Here is a 23,580-nt window from a genome sequence, read left to right on the forward strand (position 1 = left end):
GCTGGGCATGTCACAGTTCCATTTTCACATTTGAATGGCACAAAAATGCTTCTCTGATTTAATATTTGAAGTCCAGTACAGATGTAGTGAAGAATCCTAGTTTAAATACTTTGCCATTATTTCCTGGTAATATTTGGTTGCAAAGGAGATTTTCCAAAGCTTTTATGCAAGAATCTTTTAAATTAATTCTTAATGCCCTTAAGATACAAGAAATATGGAATATAAATAATGTGCATTTAATTCTTGGATTTCTATAAGCAAATGAAAGCAAACATAACTTTTTTAAACTCTTAAAATTGGCAGATAATTAAAACATGCTTCATTTTAGATATTCCATTATGAGAAATATACACCTTGATTATACCTAGTTTTTTTTTGGGTTTTTGTAATCTGTTTGAGATAACATATTTTCCATATACCTTAAAAATTCCTACAGAAACAAGTAAGATGTATAATAAGAATTCCCCTCCTCCCCCTGCCTCATGATATTTTGGTTAGTGAGGCTGTTTCTGGGATCATCTGTGATTTCTTTTAGTCTTAAATTAGATATATTCGTCTTTCTTCTCCACTCACTCTTCTTCCTTTCTTGGCCTGCACAGAAAATAGGAGGAGATGCCACTTTTTTACATATATAAAACAGAGTTACTTTAAACAGTTTTCAGTGAGTTTGCGCAGAATATTAATTGCATGGCTTTTTAAAACAAAAAGACCCACTGGAGCATTAGTGTATGGTGCTCTGGTCAGATGGGCTGAGAGGGATGGGACTGGACAACCCCAGCAGAGTAGGAACCCCTGGAGCTGGTGCTGTCTGAGCCATCAAACCAGCCAGCTGAAGCTGGGAAGGGAGGAAAGAGAAATGAGGTGAATCATTAGTTCTTTGCTTAATTTCCACTCTTGCAGCATGAAAACAGGCTACTTTTTGGGCCTTTCAACTCCTCTGTGGAAGCACACAGGAGCTTTAAATGGCAAAGCCATTTAAAAAATACAGATTTTATAGGCATTTTAGAGGCCACCTCAGGAGCTAGTGAAAGGATTCTCACTATTTCTGCTTTAAAATCAGTGTCTAAGTCCCTTTTAGAGAATCACCAGCTTTTGTGCAAATCAGTACAATTTTCAGCAGGGAAATGTTTGGGACTTAATTTTGATCTTCTAGTCATTGCATATCTTTCCTATTATCACCAAAAAAAAAATATCCCAGGACTGCATTTGTAAATACATCTCTACAAGTTTTTCAGGGGTTTGTTTTTTTTTTGTTTCTGTCAGGTTTTCAACACAACAGAATACATGGAATTGTTCTGATGTTACTTTCTGAGAGGCTTTTGCTTGTGTCTTACACAAGAGGCTAAAAACGTGGGGTGAAAGGTAAAGCCTGTTACTGATTAAAAAGACTAAGTGAAAAAAGCAACCTTCATATCATTATCCAGAAAGGAAAATGATTGTTAAGTAGAAACGGAGTTAATATAAATATTCTGGATGAAATTGCTTTTTATGGGAAAAAAAATGTTCATTATGAATAGTAATTGGTAAGATTTTCCTCTTCGATACAGGGAAAAGGATAATTTTTAGCCTTTCCAGCTGAAAAATTTAAGAACAAAACAAACAAAAAAAACCAAGAAAAAATGAAACCAACCAAACAAAAAAACCCATGAAAAACCCAACCAACCAACAAAAAAATCCTCCCAAAAAAACAGCAAAAACAAACAAACCGACCCTCCCAAACCCCTCACAAATAATCCAGCAATAAAAAAATCCAAGTAAACTGAGGAAAGAGATTGATTGGCTGAGGTAAAAACAGTGAGTCAAAGGAAGTCCTGTATTATAGAAGGACTGGGAAATAAACTTTCAGTAAATTCAGGTAGTGAAGAAAGTGATAACTAGAATAGGATAGCCTTGAAAGGCTGTAAATGAAGCACATTCAAATCAACTAAAAACCTATAATCTCCATACATGACAATACAGCTTTTAATATTTAATAAGCCAGAACCTCATTATTTGGGTAAAAAAGCTTGGTGTTTTTTCTTTTTTGACATTAAATACTACTTTTAAATGTCAGTTGAATTTACATAGGTTGGGATGATTTCTATGAAATGTGCCTAATTTTCAAAGAAAATTAGACTTACATAGACAACTTTACATAGAAAATTAGACAAACCTTTAGATGTGAAATTGCACATTTGTTTCAAACATGGACTGTTGTCAGAAATGGAATACTTTTTTTTTTTTTTTTAACATTTGCTTCAGTCCAATATGTTGTAAGTTCAAATAGGCTTATAAAAAAAGCAGAATAAGATGTTATGTAGTAGCTTATACCACAAAAAATCCACCTAATAATGTCCACTTAATAGTTTTTTATCTGGTAGATCTTTCTCCTGCTCTTATTGAAAGCCCATTTGTAACTTCCTGCCTCTGAGGGAGAAGTATACTCACACTTCAGCTGTCTGGTGGTGCTTTCTCCAGCTCCTTCCCAAGCTGCAGTGTGGAGCTGTGTCTGACACACCTTTCCCAGGTGTCCAGGGAGATGCAAAACAGAATCATTTCAGTTTTGGCAAGACAAAGCATCATGGTTTATTTTGAATTAAATATCAAGTCTTAGTTTTAACTTTGATTTTCTTGGTTCTTCTTTGTATATATTACAACATTTTAAATCTAAGTTTCCTATCTATATTTATCCTGTATTCAAAGCCAAAAAAGTATGTGTGGATTTTTTTTTATAGATAGTATGTCTTTAAATAGTTACTTTTCTTCTTGAAAAATCTGATTTTAGACTTAGGGACGGCACTGTGAGTCAGCATCTCAAAAATTTCCTTTAGATCCCTGGGAATATTAGGAATTCAGCAAATGGCAGCTAGTAGCTGTTTTGGACATGCTTAATATTAGGTTAATTTACTCATTCTTGGATCAAAATAACTAATTGGAATTTGTGCTAACATAGCCCTTCTTCTTGCTACATACAAAATGATACAGGATTTCAGGTTTGTTCTTCCTGACTGCATTAGTCTAGTAGTATGTGATTATTTTTTATAGGTTGTATTAAATTTCTTTTACAGAAGTTCAGGATTTGAGGTATTTTCCTAACTACAAACTGAAAAAAAATTATTAAAGAAAAATAGAGGGACTTGGTAAGTGATAATTTTATTTTAATCTGTACAATATTTTGTAGGAACTAGTTTCAGTAATTTGTTAAACCATGAGAAGCAATCTAAAATATTTTTATTTAAATAAATAGGAAATCCTTTAAAAGTATTGATTTGTAATTTATTCTCTTCAGAAATGATCCTATTATAACATTATAGAGACAGCCTACACTACTATTGAGCTTTATAAAGATTATTTCTCTCTCAAATGTTTATGATCATCTTGTGTAGATTAGCACACAGATTGCACTGGATTTTTACTCTCAGAACCACAGGTCAGAACCACTAAAATGTAATTACTTTATCTGGAAAAGATTCTTGCTGGCTACTTGATGAATCCTCTTATGAGTACCAGTCCATCTTCTCATAATGCATCAGAGCTGCACAAAGTGTACAAAACATGTGTTTCTTTTTCATTGTACATGACAGAAGTTGAGCTCATTACAGTTGGTTGCAAAGTGGTGGGATTGCTATGGTTCACTAAGGCCTAGGCCAGCAAGCACTTCTGTTCATTTTTAACTTTGGTCAGTTATATGGGCAAGCACATGGATATGCATGTGCACAGTTAATACCTCCAGTTATGTAAAACTCCACAGATTTTTGGCCCATAGCTGTGAGGCTGTGCCTGTGAGACAAGTCAGAGGCAATAACAGAGCAGCTTTTAATCACTTTGAAAGCATCTGTAGACCACTGTTTCACTTTGTGCAAGAGTTTCAAAATTATTGGCTTGCAGGTTTTTTTTTTTGATAAAATTAAAATCCCCTGAGCAACTGTGTAACTGTATAAAAATATGTTCATAGTCTTGATACTCTAAGGGAAAGTCTTAAAAGGAGCCTTCCATAGGGAAATAAGATAAAATAATTTTGTCCTTCAGTTCATTCCCTCTAATGTGGCCAACTGCTTCCTGGCAAGGAGAGAATTCTTGATCAAATTTTTAATGGAAAGAATGTGCTACAAAAGTCCTTGGGGTTTGTAAATCAGAGAAGTCTTGGATGAGGCTCTTTGTATTAATCCAAGTGATATAGTTCCTAAGGAGCAGAAAAGTTTCTAACATCAGCACTTAATGTTGTTGGTCCAAGAACAGCTGGATTTGTAACAGGAAACAAACTGTGAGCCACAAAGTGTGTCTACCACAGCTCTTTCCTGGAGAGAAACAAGCATCTCCTCTGAGAGGGAAGCTGGGTATGCTATACAGGTAGCTGCCACCAGATGGCATTCTGTCTGCTCAGTCTTGTCCAAAGAGCACCACATCTGGCATCCCTCACTGATCTCCCACAAGATCCGGCCCTGTATGAACATCTTTGTCACACACCCTCAGCCAAACAAATACACCTGTCAGCTGAATCTACAAAAATGGCCTTTGCTGGGTCACAGCGTGGTCTTCTTGACGTTTCAAGCGTGTGTCACTGAAAACGCACCCAAAACTGTGTCTGAGTGTCTGTCCATAGGAACTTAGATCCAAACACTGCGTGATGAGGGTATACTGGTCTACCCCACAGTGCATTAGATTGAGGTGGGACAGATGAAAACCATTTTATTTCACCAAGCAGCATGCTCCCTGCCTCTTGACTGGGAGCCAGGAGGGTTCTAGGTTTGAATGCCTTTAGCAGTGTAGCTTCTGTGTGCTACTGTTCGCAGGATTAAGTTTTAGAAAGTCAGACAAACCAAAGCAGCCCAGCCCTGTCATTGTAAGGATTCGTAAGTGTACTGGTGCTACCAGGGATGAATTATTATCACAGACAGGGGATAAGCAACAAAACAAGAAGCAGTGGGCAGAAAATAATGCACAGGAAGTTCTAGCTAAATATGAGGAAGAACTTCTTTACTGTGCAGGTGACCAGAGCACTGTCACAGATTGCTCTTAGAGTTTTGGAGTCTTCTTCACTGGAGATATTCAAGAGCCATCTGAGTAATTCTTGAGTCATTCATGGACTATTTAGAGAGGGCTAGTTTAGTAAAAAAATGCCTAGATATTGTCACAGGTCAGAGTGATGTTCCTTAAAAGTGGTTGTCATGCATTTCTGCACAAGAAACCTAACCTGTAGCATAACTTCTTGTTTCTATCTTCTGACTGTGTATTAACTGCGAAAGAGATAAAGTTCATCTTTAACAAGGATGAGGTCAACATGAGGAGAAGCATTAGCATTGTCATCAGCAGACCTCCAGCAAAAAAGACCTTTTCTCTTAATATGTTTTTGCCTGTAAAAAGATGATTGCCTTGGATAATGTAAGCTGGTCTTGAAACATAGTCCATCTTTGTGGAGCGCAGTTTACTGGATGCATTTCTCCTTGGATCTGGGAAAGCTGAGGACAGCTTTTATTCTTCCCTTACATGTGGCTGCAGAAAGCAGGGCTATTCATGAAGCTAAAAGGAGGAACTTTCTCTGCTTCTGGAGCACTGGCAGACTTTTCACAACAGCAAAAGTAAAAACTGAGAGAAAGTTGCAGCGGGCTGCCACACAATGTGTTTTTCTACCTATTTTGCTCGGAAAGACCTTTTAATGATGAGAAGCATAGCACTTCTCTCTGCAAGGTTTATCTTATGTTAGCTGAACAAAAATAAAGAGATGGAAACATGAGTGTTTAGAAGGAAACAATATCCTGTGAATAATACTGGCTGGGAATACTACTACATGTTTGGAGTGGGGTTGTCCACCACTGGAAGTAATAAATATACAGCTGTAAATTATACATAGGGGTTTGGTTTATTCTGGAAGCTAATTTTTAAGAAACTGAGGTTTATTTATTCATTGTATCACAGGAAGGTTTGGCTTGTTCTAAGTCCAGTCTTCAGCATTTTTCATTTCAAGCCATATAAAGGAGAATATCATCTATGGTACACCTACCCCAGTTCAACAGAATGGGCTCTAACCCATCTCTGTAAATATATAGCCTTCTGTGTTGCTTCTAGCCATAGCAATACTTTTGAAATTATGTTCTTCTAAAATTTACTCCGGTCTCAAAACATTGCAAAGCATCCTTCAATATGCTTCAAAAACTGTTTTTCACAAGGGCAATGGAAGGACTTTGCTTGGTATCACAGTGGGATTTTCCCATGCATTTCCTTCAGGATGTCTGAATAGTTTCCCTGACACAGGTGTGTTTAAATTCAGGAAATGGCATTTAAGTTGGGTTTTCTGTCATGAAGACAGTAGATATTGTTTATCTGAACACCAGCAAGACCTTCTCTCCCTGCCTGCCTGCCTGCTTGCCTGCTTTCTTGCTTGCTTGCTTGCTTGGCAAATAGCTCGCCGGCTTGCAGCCCTCCAATCACCTGGTCGTCCGAGCCTCCACCCCTCTCCCCGCTCAGAACTGAGGGCCCCCACACCACCTGGAGCTGGCTTTTTAAAGCAAGTCTTTTAATAAAAACACTTTATGTCATTACTCTTCCATTTATGACAGCAGGAGTTCAGGACTGAGTAAGAGGAGAAGAAATTTACCTAGCAGAAGTTGCTCTGAATCAGGTTAGTAATGAAGTTTACTGCTGAAAGAAGTAACCTGAAATCAACCTGGGTTATTTTAGGAAACCTTGCCTTTAAATTATGTGCTGTTGGAGTAGCAAGAGCCATGGTGTGCAGTTTGTTTACATTTCTGTCTTCGGTGAAGTGAAAATTCAGTGTTAATATATAGAAGATGCAGTTATGTTTTCCTTCCCAGTCTGACTAGAAGGTGTTTCTGCTTTTGAACGATAAAACTTTCTTTGCTTTTCCCTTTTATGCATCTTATACTTCTTTTACAGGTGCTGCTTTCTAATGTTAAGGTTTATTATTGAAATATGCTACTTTAAATATTTCAAGCCGTTAGGAGTTTTGTGAAAGTCTCAGGCACTACAGGAACCTTTAGGACACTTGTACTAAAATAATGCATTTTCTGTGCATATGTATACACACACGCACGTCATAGACTGTATCTTGTTTTGCTTCGTCTCTGAATTCTTTTAATTTTCTACCTATGTCTTATTTCACAAGATCTAATAAATGTAATACTGCTATTTTGAATAGGGTTACATGTATGTAATAGGAAAAAATTTCATAAACTTTTACAGGTTTCACAGGAAAAATGAGGCTGAAAAAAAGATGCTAAATTAATCTGTATTAACCAGTATATATTCAATAGTATATATTCAATATGTTACAAACTGATTGGAGTATTTTATTATTAATTATGCAGTTTAAAATGTTTAACTACTGCATCTAAAATTAACAGTATGTTGCATAATACTAGCTCAACAGAATAGTTTTGAATAAAATATCTTTATTTTATTTTGGTTTCAAAAATCATTAAACATAAATCTCAAAGCAGTATTAAAACTTTCAGAGGTTTCATATTGATTTATAACATTTGCTTTCCATGTGAGATTTTTATTAGAATTTTTAATGGAAAATTTTGTGGGAAAAGTTGAATGGCAACTGGAGCAAAACTTTGGATTTTCCCCTGTGTAGATTTGGTTTAATGTGTACTAAATTAAAACATGTATGAGACAATTAAATTAAAATTTTGTTTTATTGGAAATAAAATTATTGACACATTATGTAAGTTACCTTTTTTTTTTGCTCCAATATCCACATACTTTTTGAGTTTTGTGTGGAATAGGAGGCTAGGTTAGATTATTATTACATGAAAAATAATTTGCAGAAATGGTAGATTTTATATGACTGTGAAGCAGTCAAAGCAGATTTAAATATTGATATAATCTTTGCAGATAGAGACTTAGTCCCTACATTGTGTTTTTAGTTACAATTTTTTTGACGCCACACATTTCCTGACAGAAGAGGGCTAGCACTAGATGACAATTAAATGTTCCTGATCATCCACCTGAACAAAAAGCTGGTACAAATTGTAAGGCTGAACTCATCTTTTTGGACTGGCATTCAGATGTGTAGTGGACAAGCAGTAAATGATCTGGTTTACAATTGGCCGGAAGAGGCTGAAATTAAGATAATTTTATCAGCAGATACTGTAGAGAAAAAAATTAACAAAGATAATAAAGAACAAAAGGGATCAGAAGAATACCTGCTTATTCGGGCATTATTCTGACAAATACTGTGAAAGTCCATCAGACATAAGAAAGTTTTGTTTTGTTTTTTCCTCCCCTGTTAGATAAATCTGTCAAGTTTTTTTCCTGTCTAAATTGTGTCCTACTCTCCTGCCTGTATCTTTGTTGAAGGGGTAAAACTAAACTCTAGTGTGGATGGCTTAGCAGTTCTTTCTAGGAATTTGTTCAAGGAAGGAGGAGGTTTCTGTAAGGGCTGGTCATTGGTCCTCAAGTCTAAGGCAGTTGAACTGCGACCTGCCTTTTTTTGGAGGACTGTTTGAGGCGTATTCCATGTTTATAGCATAACCTGCAGCTAAATTAAAACTTGGTCTAAAGTGACTTCAGAAGTGTGGTCCAGCACATGCAGAGTGGAAGAGCTGCCACCCCTCAGCTGTATGCAGCAGAAGGAATGTGCCAACATTGGTAACAAATACACTTCACAGGTGTTTGCGTGTGACAAAATGAAGCTTGCCTTGCTTGTGACACAGTGCTCTCTGTGAAGCAGACTTCAAAGTGGAGCCTAGCACAGGTTGGAATACATGAGAGATTCATCAGGTTCTGTCTGCTCCATGCCTTAATTAGAAATAACTGCATACTGTTGGTGAGTTCAAGGGATTTTCCTTTGTGGTTTCTTATCACTCACTGACTATGTTTAAATTCTGTATAAGATCACGATTCAATATTTTCTCTGTTTAAACTGCATGAACAATACAGTCCACCCTGGCAGGCGGTCCTTGCAGGCTACATGCCTAACACTTCTGTTCAAAGGCAGGCATGTGTCCACCTCTGCTCCAGGAAATGTAGGACTGCACCAGAGATGCCTCAAAAGCACTCATTTCCTTCTTGATTGATTACCCAGTGTAATTATCAAAAACCCCCTTTCCCAAGCTGTCAAGGGTGCCTTCCCAGGAAGGCTCAGTGTAGAGTCAGTGCTCTTCAGCTGTGCAGCACATTCAGCAGGGGACCAGGCCAGCCCTGGCAGGGCTCATGGCAGTAGAGGCCAAGATGAAGCAGAGCCCACAGTCCTGTGCTAGGATGAGGCAGGGTAAGGCTGCAGCAACAAAAAGAGGAAGAATAAAGGAGCAGTTAGGAAAATACTGAAACCTGCTAGTTAAGAAGTAGGAGAGATCATTTTTTAATGTGTTCACTTGCCCTACTTCATGTTCCACTCTGCATAAAGATCAGCAGAATATCAGTTGATATTTGTCCAAACTCAGGAATAAGAGCTGTGAATCTGCAGGAATGAGACCTTTTATAAGAGTGCTTGGTGGCAGTCAGTATAAACTTGTCTAGGACAATGCTGCCACCAAAAGGAAAACCCAGCTGTTACCTGCTTTGCTTCTCTAGGTTTGTATTTTAGCATGAGATGTGCTCTGCCTCAGTGTTCTGATAAACTGCTTCTGAGTCAGCACACATCAGCAGCGAGCCATTGCTCAGGATGGAGGGTAATGCATTACCCTCTCGCAGGAGTAACACATGAAAGGATCTGCTTTAAAAGGGACGCCTCAGAAAAACATTACACTTGTCAGTTATTTCTGGAGACACTTGCCACCTCATAGCAATGTCATTTCTCTTGTGTGAAGCCAAATAGCTTTGTAAGCTCATCAGTTCTTCCTGCTGCACTGTCTTATCAAGTATGAAGTCTTGGAATATCTCAGCCAAATCTGAAAGGGGGCCATGCCTGAGGTACAGTGCTGCACTTTGCATGCAGCAACAGAAATAATGAAGCAGGGTTTGGGCATTTTTTGCTATGAGTTTAGGCATACTAAGTATAGGAAACTGTGGAAGATGTGCTGGAGTCCAGTGGTTGTTGTAAAAGAAGGTGTGTTTGCCAGGTCCATGTTGGGATGGATATACTTACAAAAAGAAGTTTGCCGTGCACATGAGGTGGTTTTTTTTCCCCTCTACAGACACAAAGTTTGTATGTTGAACTTTGTCTTTTGTTGTTCTCCAGTTTCTAAAGGCTAAAGAAGTAAGACTGAGTTTCTGTCATAACAAATGTCTTTTACTGGCTTGTGGCTAGCAAGAACTAGCCTTCTTCCTCTCTCCAAGAAGCAGAAATGAGAAGCAGAAAAACTCCTCCTATTTTGCCATAAGGTTTCCTTCTCATGAGAGAAAAACCATAATATCACTTACTGGCCTCTGCAGTAAATGGCTGTAGGATTTTCAGGACTTTGTGTCCCAGATGGCAGAGAAGCAAAACAATCTGAGATGCCATTTGAATAACAAGAGTCTTGGAAATTCCTTAGTGGTCTGAGAACAAGATCTGCCAGAGTATTTTTTCCTGTTAATGAATTGCCAGATGAAATATTATCTGGAGGGAGGGAGAAATAATTCCTTTAAAAATGCTATGTTTCTGCAACATTGAAATTGATAAGATGAAGGGCATGGAGTCACAAGAGCATTCATTGCTGCATGTCACATGGGCTGCAGACTAATGAGCATATTAATATAACATCCTAAGTGGTTGCTACAGCTTCAGAACTGTCATTAGGGAAAAAAAAAGTGGCCTCAGAATATTTGTCTAAGTACAGCCCAGGAAAAATAAACCTGGCTATGTGGGAATGGAGTGCCTCAGCCTCAGGCCCAAAGAAAGGCTGCTGTTCCTGAAGATGGCATCTCAGGAGACACAGCAGGGGACTTTGCCTGAACAGTCCAATGCTAATTCCCTTAGAAGATATTGTGGATCTCCACCGACAGGAATATCATCGCAGTTCTGTAACTGGTTAACATACCATGGGCAGGTTCTTGTCTCTGGGAGTCGAATGTGCTGAAAGGACTGCCTAATTGCAACAGAGCTTTGGAAAATTGCAGGTCTGCCTCTTCCCACTGTCCTGGGCCACATACCACCTATCTAAGGGGATTAAGCATCACTGTCCACAGCTGTTCAAGTCCATTCACTATCCTTTGTCAAATTCCCTTTACTTAAAAGGGAATGAAGACCTTTTTTCTTAAGGGTGCTCTTTGAAGGCAGAAGTGGCATGTTTGAGTGTACCTGGGGAGTTATTACAGCAACAGGGTGAAAATGTTCTTTCTCATCTCAGGTGACTTTTTTTTTCCCCAAGCAATCTTCTATAGGGATGGCAGAGTTCCTGATACTCTCTGCTTCTGACTCTCTGTTTTAGGATCAAACACTGTTAATTGAGCTATGCATCTTAATACGAAGTCATCACTTTTAATGGATTGAACTAGTGTGAGTAGAAATGTCCTTTACTGTTCTAGGAAACTGATACAGACCAGGAAGGAATAAACCAGCAGAATATCTTCCACTAAATGAAATGGATTTCAGTTCCCAGGAGGGTTTCACTTAAAAAATCATACAGTACAGATATTTGTGGTATGAGTTGCAAAGAAAAACAGCAGTTTGGAAAGAAGACAGATGGTATTGCTTTATTCTTACCACACTCTTAGCCATCAACAATACAATTCAAACAAATACATAGACAGAACTTTTACATTAATGTTGCTTCTTTAAAATATTATTTTCTATGGGATGCCTTCTTCCCTCTGAAGAAGAAGCTTTGGACCCTCAAGTGACCATTTATTTTAGTTGGGAAGCTGGATCCCTGCTGTTCCTAGCAGGCACCCATATCACAGGCCGGAGAAGTACTGCTCACCTCCAGAGCCAGGTTGGTCACAGATTCTGAGCTTGTGTGCTAGAGCTGATCACATCCCACACTGAGCCGGGCACTCAGAATGTTGAAGAACTGCAGCTGGCATGGGATGAGCAGTTAGCCTATCAGGTTTTGTTAGATGATTGTTAGGCAGAGGTGTGCAAGATTTCTTGTAAGGATAATTAGATCTGGGAAATTTCAGTGCGTGAGAGAGTAGAAACACTATTTTAATCTGTTTCAAGCAGTTCTTCATGAGGCAAATTCTAAGGGCAAAAGCTATGTATCTGAAGACAAAAGGATATTGAATAATGTATTTTAAACTCTTTCTGTTTATAGTCTTAGTTTCAGATCCCCAAGCCCCTTATTTATGTTAGTGTTGATCCTTATCTTAAAAGGCTCTATGATATATGAGGTAATAGGCTGCTTCAGTTTTAGAAGTGGTTAAGAAGTGGCCATTATCAGATAATTAGAAACATTTTTTCTTTTTTACGACAATGTAATAAACCTAAAGATAATGGATCTTTTTCCCTGGGGACATAAGTGCTACATATAAAATTAGAAATAGTGTATCTCTAATTTGTTTCCTGGGGAAAAAGCACATGCCATCTTATTTAATGTCACAAAACAGTGTGAATATATTAGTGAGTAGATGTGATTAAAGTTCTTCACGCAAATACTTCTTCCCATTGTATTTTACCACAGTCTGCACTACCTTTTGCATACTGCAAATATAATTTCCTGTATTTCAGAGCTCTACATCCACCATGTTGCCCTGTGGACCAGCTCTGTCCTTTATTCGATGTCTGGTGCGGAAGAAGAACATCGATGGCGAGAGTCTCGAGGACACCAAGTTGTGCCGATGCTTATCAACATTGGACCTTATAGCCCTGGGCGTAGGAAGTACCCTTGGTGCTGGTGTTTATGTCCTTGCTGGAGAAGTAGCCAAGTCTGATTCTGGACCTAGCATCGTTGTTTCTTTCCTCATTGCTGCCCTTGCATCTGTGATGGCAGGTCTCTGCTACGCCGAGTTTGGTGCTCGTGTTCCCAAGACTGGTTCTGCATATTTGTACACTTACGTTACAGTAGGTGAACTGTGGGCTTTTATCACTGGCTGGAATCTCATTTTATCCTATATTATAGGTAAGCTTAAGAGCAAACACTGGTCCCAGGGGTTTCTGAGACAGCAGATAGAAGATATAGACTTAGGGCTGTTTTCCTTTTCCGTCTTTATGCTTAACTCCTGTTTCTTTTTAGTCCTGCTGAGATGAAGTAAACAAAATAATTTGATTAGGTTATTTCTTTCTGTGCATCACCGTTGCAAACAGGGATTTTACAAAGCATTTTTGTAACAGTTTAACAGGTATGAATCACATACCTTTTATGAAGATTGTGTCAGACAATTCATTGATAATGCACCAGAATAAACAGGGCTTACTTGCCATCCTTGTTCAGCAAAAATAATTTCAGTAAAATCGAGAATAAATTTTTTTCTGAATATACACAGCAAAGACATTTACAAGGACTCCACAATAGTATCTTACAGTAAAGTCATGGTGTTTAAGTACTAACTTGCTATTATGTCCTTGTGCTAATTAACTGCTGTCCTATCAGGTAATCACACAAAATACAAAGTTGACCAGATGGGAATAAAATCAATGCTTATGTGGCAGATAGTCAAATAGCTATTTCAGTGCTTCAGCAGAGATAACATTTTTGGATTTAAAAATTATTCCTCCCGGAGGAATGTGTTCCAAATTTCTATTATATTCTGTATGAGCATTCCTAGCTTTAGATGTATGCCTACAGTATGGTTACTCAAATCATTACAAAACTGATCTTCCCCAGTATTGTATTAAAATGTATTTAATGAGAGAAGTGTATATAAATAGATTGTATTTGGCCATGTACTCTTTACCACAAGAGAGTATTAATTTTAAATTCAGACTCCAGTAGCATATATCTTGGTAGTAAAGTGGGTTTTTTTGCTTTATTACAGGTAGGCAAACTTTCCTTCATGTTCTTTCTTAAAGTGCTTTCTTATGTTACTTTTTTATTGTTTAACATATGTCATATTGGAATTCTAGAAATAAGCTTCTTCCAGGATCAGGCATAAATGACACAGAAATAATTTCTGCATTATTTTAGGACTAAATGAGGGGGAAAAAGTATATACTTTTTTATTTTATTATTATTATTTATTTTTTATTATTATTATTATTTATTTATTTTATTTTTATTTTATACCAAAATATTTTGGTTCTAGAAAAACTTGTTACCATTTAATAAGCAAAATTCTTAAACATGAAAATTCTTCAGCAAAACAAACATCACAGGCTCTGCTTTTTCAAATACAAGTAGCAACAGGCTAAGTTTCGTTTCTTTTTCAGTAGAAGCAGCTGTGTCCCACAGTAGGGATGTAAAACCCTAAACATGCATGTGTTTTATGAAGGTACATCAAGTGTAGCAAGAGCCTGGAGCGGCACCTTTGATGAACTTCTTGGAAAACGGATTGGTCATTTCTTCAGTGCCTACTTCAAAATTAATTACTCTGGGCTAGCAGAGTATCCTGACTTCTTCGCTGTATTCCTTATATTACTTTTATCGGGTAAGAATGTACGATTTAGTTTATGGTGGTTGTGATATTTTACAGATCAAAGTGCTAAATTTTAGGGTTTTTCACCAGAAACACCTTAAGGAAATTCAGAGGCACATTTGGTATTGGCAGAATGGCTCTGTGAATTAAATGTATATAATAAAATTTTCACATGCACCCTCTTCACTTGAAACTGAGACATGAACTAATCACTAATCACTATAAAACCCATGATAGAGATTGACGGTAACAGGAAAATTACACAAGTCTCTGTGTTTTCATGGCTTTATTGCAAGTAAATGCTTTCAGAGTGGCCTGAAGGTTAAACTCTGTAGTTTGGTGATGGGGTATCCTTAAATTATATATTGTGCATGTAGTGGGCATTACCCATTTGTAATGGGGTTTTTCCATCTAAATTGTTCACTTATTTGGTATATAATAACGTTCCCCTTTTTAAGTCTTCAATTGTTTATCCTAGAGTTTATTTGACCTAAAGGGCACCCCAAGGTACTTATATGGACCAAAAGCCCAGTTTGAAACCTGAGTAAACCTTTCCTGTCTATTCTTCCAAGTCCTGTTTTTGTCTTTACTCATGTATCGTGCTTTTAAATTGCAAACACTGACCCTAGCTACCTGCTATTTGAGGGATCAGAAAGCTCAAAAATACTGCAACTTATTTCCATGTTTGCATTTAACAATTATTTACCACATGGAAATGTTCCCCTTGCCTCTGGAAGTGAAGGAACCAGGAAGTGTATTCTAAAGTGTACAGCTTGTTTTCAGGCAATACTAGAAGCATTTCAATATTCAGTAGAAGTCTTAACCATATCTCATGTACTTGTCATGTTCAGTCTCTCTTTGGATTAAACCAAAGCAAGAGCTTTTCTTCTCTGGAAAGTAAAACTAAGTTATATGTTTATAACCTGTTTTCTGGTTCTCTTGTTCTGAGTGGGTTCTTTTTTTGTCACAGGAAAACATTTCTGCTCTACCTACTGCTAGGATGAGTGACCAGTGCATCTGAAGGCTTATTAGGTCTCTGTACAAAAAAGAATGTCTTCCTATACTTAGGAAGATCTGGGAGTGGACTAGGTTTAGTCCAGTATCTTGCCATGTTTGTGGCTCAGAGCTGCCTATAGGATCTATAGTTCAGACCCTTATGTCCTCAGGAGGGTTGGGAATGAATGTGGAACATAACTGTAGCAGACCTGTCAGTTTCCTCTTCCAAATAAAGGAGCAAAAAATAACACTCTTGAAAGCAGAGCACCGAAATTCCACAAACCAAACTATACAGTCCTAGTTTAGATGCTGACATCTTTTGTGTTTTCTCCACTCCCATTGCAGCTTCAGAACATAAGAATTAGAAGCTCTTGAAAAAAAAGGAAATGTTTCCCCTGTTGTTCATAACCACTCCTGAGTTTTCATTTGTATCCTGTCTTTTCATCCCTACCATCATTTCTTCCTTACTCCTTTCACATTGGTACTACAAATTGCCTCTCCAGGTGTCTGTGATAGGAAACCAAACCCCCAGTGAGTGAACTGGGTGGAATTCCCCACTGCTGAAAGAAGGGGCAGTGGGGATGGCTCAGGACTGTGTAGGCTGAGCATGATACAGTAATTGGATTGTGAGCTGTGTAAAGCTGAATCATAGGAGTAGCAGGTGATGTTTTACAGAACGAGGGAAGCACAAGGGAAAGTACACAGAAATCTGGGGTTTGGGCTTTGGTGGTTTTTTTCTGGTTTTTTAATTTGTTTTGTTTTGGTTTTGTTGTTATGGTTTTCTTGTTTGTTTTTTTAGGGTTTTGTTTGTTTGATTTGGGTTTTTTTTTGTGTGGTGTTTTGTTTTGTTTTTTTGGATAACGAAAGGGCTTTAAAAATGCACATACTATGATTCACACTGCATTAGGCTGATTGAGACACTGCCTTTTGGGCAAAAACTGAGCTGAAGAAAGCATACATCAATTTCAATAAAAATATCATTGGAGAAGAAAAATTTAGAAGCTCATAAGATAATTTCTGTGTTCTGATAAGATAGCAAATATCTCATTAGCAAAGTCAGAAACTTTTTAGACTTTATTTGGAGAGGCTTAAAATTTTCAGACTTAATCTCTAAATAATGAGGGAAAGTATGTATGTGATATTAATGGTAATGCTTTGAGTGCAAGAGACTTGTGAAAACTTTCCAATTGTATTTAATTTTTTCTGATCTGCTCACTGCCTGTTTCATTAAATTGCTTTAATGCTTTAAACTTTAATACTTAAAACTATTAAAAATCTAATGATAAAATAGAATCCTGATGAAATAACTTTCAGCTTGTTTAAATGCTCTACTCTGTAATATAAAGCCATATGTATTTGGTGTCTGACTGTTTTCTAGAATCTCTATGCATCAGTGTTGCAAAGAGGAGGCATGCATTTCTTTTAAAGCTTTTATTAATGAGCTAGGACATAGGACTTTGATGGATGTGCCCTGAAAAATGTAGAGTCAATCATTTACATTGTTAATTTAATAATTGTGCTTGTTTTCTTAGTCTAAGAGATAATTCTTCTGTAAAGAATATATTATACCAATCTGTTTTTACAAAGCACAGAATTCTTGTAGCTACTTTTACTCCATAACATAAAACAGAGCATCTCAGAGAAGTATAATGTAGCCATTGCTAAAAATACTGTTAAATACTTAAAGAAGAAGCTTTCTCTTTTGTAGTTTCCAATATATTTTCCTGTTGCCATGCTATTGAAAAAGTCTAGCAAATTTGTGATAATGCTTTTTTTTTTTAATCTGGTGATGCTTTTGCAGTATTATTCACAGTACTTGCATATATATATATATATACACACACCTTCTTTTACATGTATCGCTTCTTTAAAATGCCATTTTATTAGTATAATAGGCCATTCACATCTATAAAATATTTTTATTTTACAGGTCTTTTATCTTTTGGAGTAAAAGAGTCTGCATGGGTGAATAAAATATTCACTGCTATTAACATCTTGGTCCTATTCTTCGTTATGATTTCTGGTTTTGTGAAAGGTGAAATTGACAACTGGAAGATAAGTGAAGAATATCTCAGAAACCTTACTGCAGTAACAGAGTAATTTTTAAAAATCTATTTACTTGCTCATATTCTTAGCAGTTTTCTCTTACACATGCTTTATTATAATAAACACTGTTAGTGTTTTAATGTTTTCTCACAAACTTCAAAGCAAGTAAGATGATAGTTATTTGAGTCATATTCTTCCTTTTGCTGTTATTTTTCTTTCTTACAAGCTTGGACATAAAAATGTCATTGCGTTCAGTTTTGTAAAGCAGACCTCTGTCATGATGAGAACATTTAAACTGTTTTTTCAGACTTCAAGTGTAGGAGGGTGCAGGTATTTATCCTACCAATAATGGGAAAAAAAGATTGTAATTCTGCTGTACTTTTGTTCTTTATAGGAACCGCTCATCCTATGAAAACGTGACGAGTATGTATGGGAGTGGTGGCTTTATGCCATACCATTTCACAGGAACATTGGCTGGTGCTGCAACCTGTTTTTATGCTTTTGTTGGATTTGACTGCATTGCAACAACTGGTATAGTATTTATAAGTGTGGGTATATATGTTTAGCGTGGGGAGATTTTTGCAAAAAAACCCCAAAGAATCACAAACAATATAATCTGTCAACTCTTATTACCTTGTTTGCTTCCAAACCTCTTTCAATCGATGTAGAATGAGTATAAGTTCACTCCTGAACGTGGCTGTCTTTCTGGGAAGGAATAAATTCTGCTTGTTTTATTCCTCTTCTAAAGGAATGATTGCTGCTTTCTAAGTCTGGGAAGTGCTTAGTATGCAATTTTTCTACTTGAATAATGTTAATCACCTGCTCACTTTTACACTTCTCTGAGATAAGGTTCTCTGTCTTCCCTAATGGCTGATAGGGAATGAGTACATTGAGAGTGTAGGTAAATAACTAAAAATTATGGGCTTGGAGTACTCTGAATATACAATCTGTTTTATGACCTTTAATTTACCACTCTTTTAACACTATTTCTGACAACAAAATACTGGGTTTTGTGTGCCTCAGTTTCCTTTACTCAGGTTTTTAAAACTTCTATTATGGATACAATTCCCATGACTTAGATTAACAAGTCATTTGTCTTTGATGTTATCTCTTAAAGCTGAAGGGGCATTTTCTTTTCTTTTTTTTGGTGGGGCATTTTCTTTTCTTTTCAGGAGAAGAGGTCAAGAATCCTCAGAAAGCCATACCCATAGGAATTGTGGTGTCCCTACTTGTCTGCTTCATGGCCTATTTTGGGGTTTCAGCTGCACTGACACTTATGATGCCATACTATCTGCTAGATGAGAAAAGTCCTCTGCCAGTAGCATTTGAATATGTTGGATGGGGTCCTGCTAAATATCTTGTAGCAGTGGGATCCCTCTGTGCTTTGTCTACAAGGTAAAGACATTGAAATACTAATTCTATTGGGAAAAGCTGATGAATAATATATTACATTTATACGTATGTTCGTGTGTTCATTTTGAAGGCTCAGTCCGTGTGAAGAATTAGTAATAAGTATTATAAGCAAGTCTTAAACTTAAGCAGGTCTACATGACAGTAGCTGTGTTAATTTAGGTTCCTTTTTTTAAACTGTACTGTTATTGAACTCCACCTCTTTGGCAGAAACTTACTACATCAATTTTTTTTTTTTAAATATAAGTAAGTCTTTTCAAACATATGATCTGCAAGTTATCTTTATTAACTGACAAAGTAAACCTCACCCATTTGTCCTTTTGCTCTGTCCATTCCCAGTGACTCAGCAGCTTTATGGGCACTGTGTATTTGCAGGCAAAATTGAAGACATGATTAAGTAGCTGCACTCCTCATCTTCATTGGCTCTCTCTGTTTTCCTCCAGTAGCCAGTCTGTCTTCTGACATCAACCCTTCCTGTGGTTTCTGTGTGGGTATTTGAGATGTAGATTATAGCTATGAAAATATTATAATTTATTACTCTTTGTGAAACTGTGAATGTAACCGTGACGTACTATTTTGGTTAAAAAGATCAGAGAGGGTACAATATGTATTAGTATGTGTTTGAATATATTACACCCCATTGTAATATGATACAAACACTTTAATAAGATAGAAAATTGCTTGATACTTGAATTTAGGGATAGAAAAATGCTGATGCCAATCGTTTACCTGAGTTCATGTAGGTAAGGAATCATTTTCATGAGCTTCTTTGAGAAAGATACACTCATAAATCAAAATCAGTTCATTTGCAATAAAATTTCTCTCCTCTCTACCATTCATACTTGTGTCTCACAAGCATTACTGTACCTAGCATCTGTAGTATGTAAGAGCTGTGCCTTCTTTAAGTGATATAGTTGTTTCTCTAAAGCAGGAAAGGAAACCCTTCACCTGGTTAAAAACCCGTGTGCTTGCTGCAGAGATTATACTGGCTATGATTTCACATTTTGTTTTCTTAATTAAAAGTATTTCTCTTTGAGAAAAAGAAACCAACTAATTTAAGAAGAATGTTTAAGAGCTTCAAGTTATCAATAGTTTAAAAGCTTTATGTGTTCTGCTAATAACAATCTAAATAAAATTAGCTTTACTTCTTCCGAAGAAAAGTCTTAATGGAGCTTGCCTAGAGGTGCTTTAATCAAAATAATTAATTTTCCCAAGTACATTTGTATGGTGCTTACTTTGAATTACTGTTAATCAACAGGCTTACATGGAAATATGGAGTCTAAGGGATACTGCTTACGCTTATTTATTTGTTGCTGCTGACTGACAGACTTTCTCCAGGAATACTAAAGCTTAATTGCATAGTTAGTGTGATCTAGAACATATTCCTGGTCCATTAACAAACAAGAACTACGGTGATGGCAAGAATTGTCTTGTTAATCTGGATTCTGTCTGATGAAGAAATTTCATTACCTAAATTAATTTAATAATAATAAATCATCTTTGCAGTTAAAAAAAATCTATTTGTGTCTGATCTGTAGTACCTTGGGCTATGGGGCTTTCTGGTTTTGTCTTACAACCATACATTTTGTTTCTCTACATGCCATTAATTAACATTTTTTTATCTTGTCCATGAATACAATTCTGCATGAATTGTGTTTGCCATGTTGCATGTGTTTGCTTTTTACTCAGTCTTCTTGGATCCATTTTCCCAATACCACGTGTAATCTATGCTATGGCGAAGGATGGGTTGCTTTTCAAATGTCTAGCTCAAATCAATTCCAAAACGAAGACCCCACTAGTTGCTACTCTATCGTCTGGTGCAGTAGCAGGTGAGACTAAGAGTTGATCCTTGTGAAGAAAGATGCACTGCTAAACATGTTGCATATATGGAAATAAACCACTGTTGTGCAGCTTTGATTTGCTTTGGACTGAAATGATCAAATTTGTTTGTTGCTAGGTAAAGTAGTATACCAGTAAAACTTTTCTCTACCTCTACCAAGATTTTTACTTGTTGGTTTTACTCAAGTGCTTTCAAAGCCTAGGGTCAAAATGAACAATAACTCAAAACCAAGAACATCAGTTGACCAAACAAAATCCCAAGAGCAGCAACACAGAGCCTAAGCAAAACTATACCTAAACCCATTAACTCCTCCAAGCTTTCTTTTTGTGTAGTTGGGTTTACCAGTAAAGCATTGTGCTTTTAATAACCTGTACTTGAACTATACATTTTTCTGTTCTAGTCTTCTCGGCTCTATGTTCCCTTTGCCCCGAATTCTGTTTGCCATGGCACGTGATGGTTTACTCTTTAGTTTTCTTGCCAAAGTGAATAAGAGGCAGGCACCAGTTCCTGCCACCTTGACAACAGGGGTCATATCTGGTAAGCTCTCAAAGCCCGTGTTACTTAAAACTGAGATTTCAACACTCTATGCACGTGCATGGTATATTTTTGAAAAGGGCTGCTTGTTAACTTCCCTTGCATGTACAATGGGAATAAAATTACTGAGTAATCAATGGGTGTAAGAACTCCAGATCAAGCCAATCATGGTGGTGGTGATGGCCTTAATGTCACAGAATTCAATTTTTTTGTTTTGTTTTATTTTTTATATTAACCCCCTGTATGGTGAATAAGCTTGTTACTTAATCTGAGTCCCTTAGGCTAATGCTCTACCGAGAGGGCTTTCTTGTCTGATGTAGACCTAATATATTTATCCCATCTATAATGGGGGGAAAATAACTGTCACATTTTTTATTATGAGATATGAGGAAAAGAACTACATTTGCAGCAGGATCAAGTTTTTTGTAAACTACAAAGATATTTTTAAATTCTCTTCCAAAGAAAATGGTTGTTGTTGTATAAGCTTACCAAGATGTTGTTGAGGGGCATGTGTGTGTTGGGGTCTCATGTGCACATATATGTATATACATACATGCCTACATATATTTTGGGAACCGTTTCCAACTCCTTTTAAGTTCTTAACATACAAGTCTCACTTTTCTTCATACTTCTTGCAGAGGTATGTATAGCTATCCCCAAATTTCATCGTCATTTTAGTGGGATGTCTAATTGCCCAGGAAAACTGGAAGCTTTAGAAGTATTTAGCTCAAAGGCAAATAAATTAGTTTTTTAAGTAATTCAAATATCAAATATATGTCTTAGAACTTTTATCAACCTTGCCTAAAAGTAATCTTGAATAAGAGGTTCAGACATGAGACCATAATATTTTTATTTATAGTCAGGATCATCCTCAGATGCCAGGAGGCTGGAACTGCTCACACTGCATACTTGACAGTAGATCAGAAAGATACAGTCATTGTCTAGATAGTTCCCACATGAAGCATTATTATCAGTTCCCTTTTCTTTGGCCAGAGTAAAAATAGATTGCATAGCATTACTTTTATTATTTCAACTTTATTTTATTTGAATTTATCTTATTGACATATTCTCCTATAAGAATTTGGAAGTGCAGTTTTGTGGGATGAAATCAAGATCTTTATGTGAAATCACAGTTATGATAAGAAGAAAGAATAGTGTATTACCAGCTGGGAAAATGATTGATACAGTTATACAGCCCTGTCTGTAGCTCTGCAGCAGCTGACATTGGACTGCTTTTAGACAATCTGGTGAATTTGGTGCATCAACACTGGAAAATAGCTTTACCTACTGCTGGAGAAAGAGTAATTTCTTCTATTTTTTTTTTTTAAAAAAAAATCCATATTTGATATTTTGTGGCCATAAACAGTTTTGACAGAATAGTTCTGGATGTATGTGACAGCTTATATTGTCTGACTTTTCTATGCATTTGTAGTATGAATAGTTTTACAGCTGTAAAAACTGTTAAGGAGATAAGATATTTAATTAAGGTTATCAAGTCAAGACTACAGCTGTTACAGCTGAGGCAACCTCAACGTGTTATGATGTGACTGACCTTTCCATTGGTGGTAATCACCATGGCACAACTTTGCACACGGCAGAATGTTTTGGTGTCAGGCCAGTTTCACCAAAAACGGACCTACTGTTGTCTCTTAGAGTAAAATTAAGAAAGGTGGAAAAGAAGTATTCTGCTTTTTTTTTTTTTTTTTTATGTAGAGAAGAACTACTAAGAAGAAACTTGCAGGCATTTTTCACTTTGTTTCTAAAGTTAAATAATGTCCAGGCTACAGAGTAGCCTTTCAAACCTGGGATTAAAAATTAAATATAGCTACTGTACATGAGGTTTTAGAAGGTTCTGTTCTTCCTCAGCTTTGTTCTTTAGAGCATAAAAAGCAGAGAGGTATTAAAAAAATCTACACTGCAAATTGCTTTTTGGATTTAGGAATGTCCACTCTCATTAAAGAAAACAGGATGGTCGTTCTTAATTGGAAAAAGACACTCTCAGGTTATGTTAAAGTTCTGTATTCCAGGAGTCCTGTTTTCAGAAAATCACATTTTGGATCAAATACCAGGGAAGCATGTGTCCATGTGTTTGTGCATGTAGGCAGCTGTCTACAAATACATTAATAAATGCATACCATAAATATGAAATATAAATATTTTAATATAGAATTATAAATGTTCTAAATATTTAAATTTTAAATTAAAATTCTATATTAAAATCATAATTAATTTTGAATATAGAATAATTTGGATATATACGCAGTGTATACAGTGTATAAACACTACATAGACATCTAAAAAGACATTTAATAGTTTCTTTTGAGTTTGAGATTACTGATGATTCAAAAAATCTGCTTCTCAAAAATATTAATAAAATA

General features: G+C 36.5%; 1 protein-coding gene across 12 annotated transcripts in view; it reads left to right on the forward strand.

Moving 5' to 3' along the window:
• SLC7A2 (solute carrier family 7 member 2) overlaps positions 1 to 23,580 on the forward strand; it is a 53,137-nt gene that overhangs the window by 20,721 nt on the left and 8,836 nt on the right. For 2 of the 12 annotated variants that reach the window (XM_086888766.1, XM_086888772.1), the window contains exons 2-8: positions 11,683 to 11,798; positions 12,533 to 12,923; positions 14,233 to 14,388; positions 17,303 to 17,468; positions 17,813 to 17,949; positions 18,591 to 18,813; positions 20,518 to 20,657. In XM_086888766.1, the coding sequence (XP_086744892.1) occupies positions 12,548 to 12,923; positions 14,233 to 14,388; positions 17,303 to 17,468; positions 17,813 to 17,949; positions 18,591 to 18,813; positions 20,518 to 20,657 (1,198 nt within the window). In that variant the 5' untranslated portion in view covers positions 11,683 to 11,798; positions 12,533 to 12,547. Of the gene's footprint in view, positions 1 to 3,047; positions 3,120 to 6,472; positions 6,599 to 8,612; positions 8,771 to 11,682; positions 11,799 to 12,532; positions 12,924 to 14,232; positions 14,389 to 17,302; positions 17,469 to 17,812; positions 17,950 to 18,590; positions 18,814 to 20,517; positions 20,658 to 21,068; positions 21,206 to 23,580 lie in introns of those variants that run through there. The other 10 variants (XM_023925128.2, XM_023925129.2, XM_086888773.1 and 7 more) reach the window with 8 other exon arrangements.

Source organism: Cyanistes caeruleus, chromosome 5, assembly GCF_971803275.1.
Source record: "Cyanistes caeruleus chromosome 5, bCyaCae1.hap1.1, whole genome shotgun sequence".
NCBI classification, from domain to species: Eukaryota; Metazoa; Chordata; class Aves; order Passeriformes; family Paridae; genus Cyanistes; species Cyanistes caeruleus.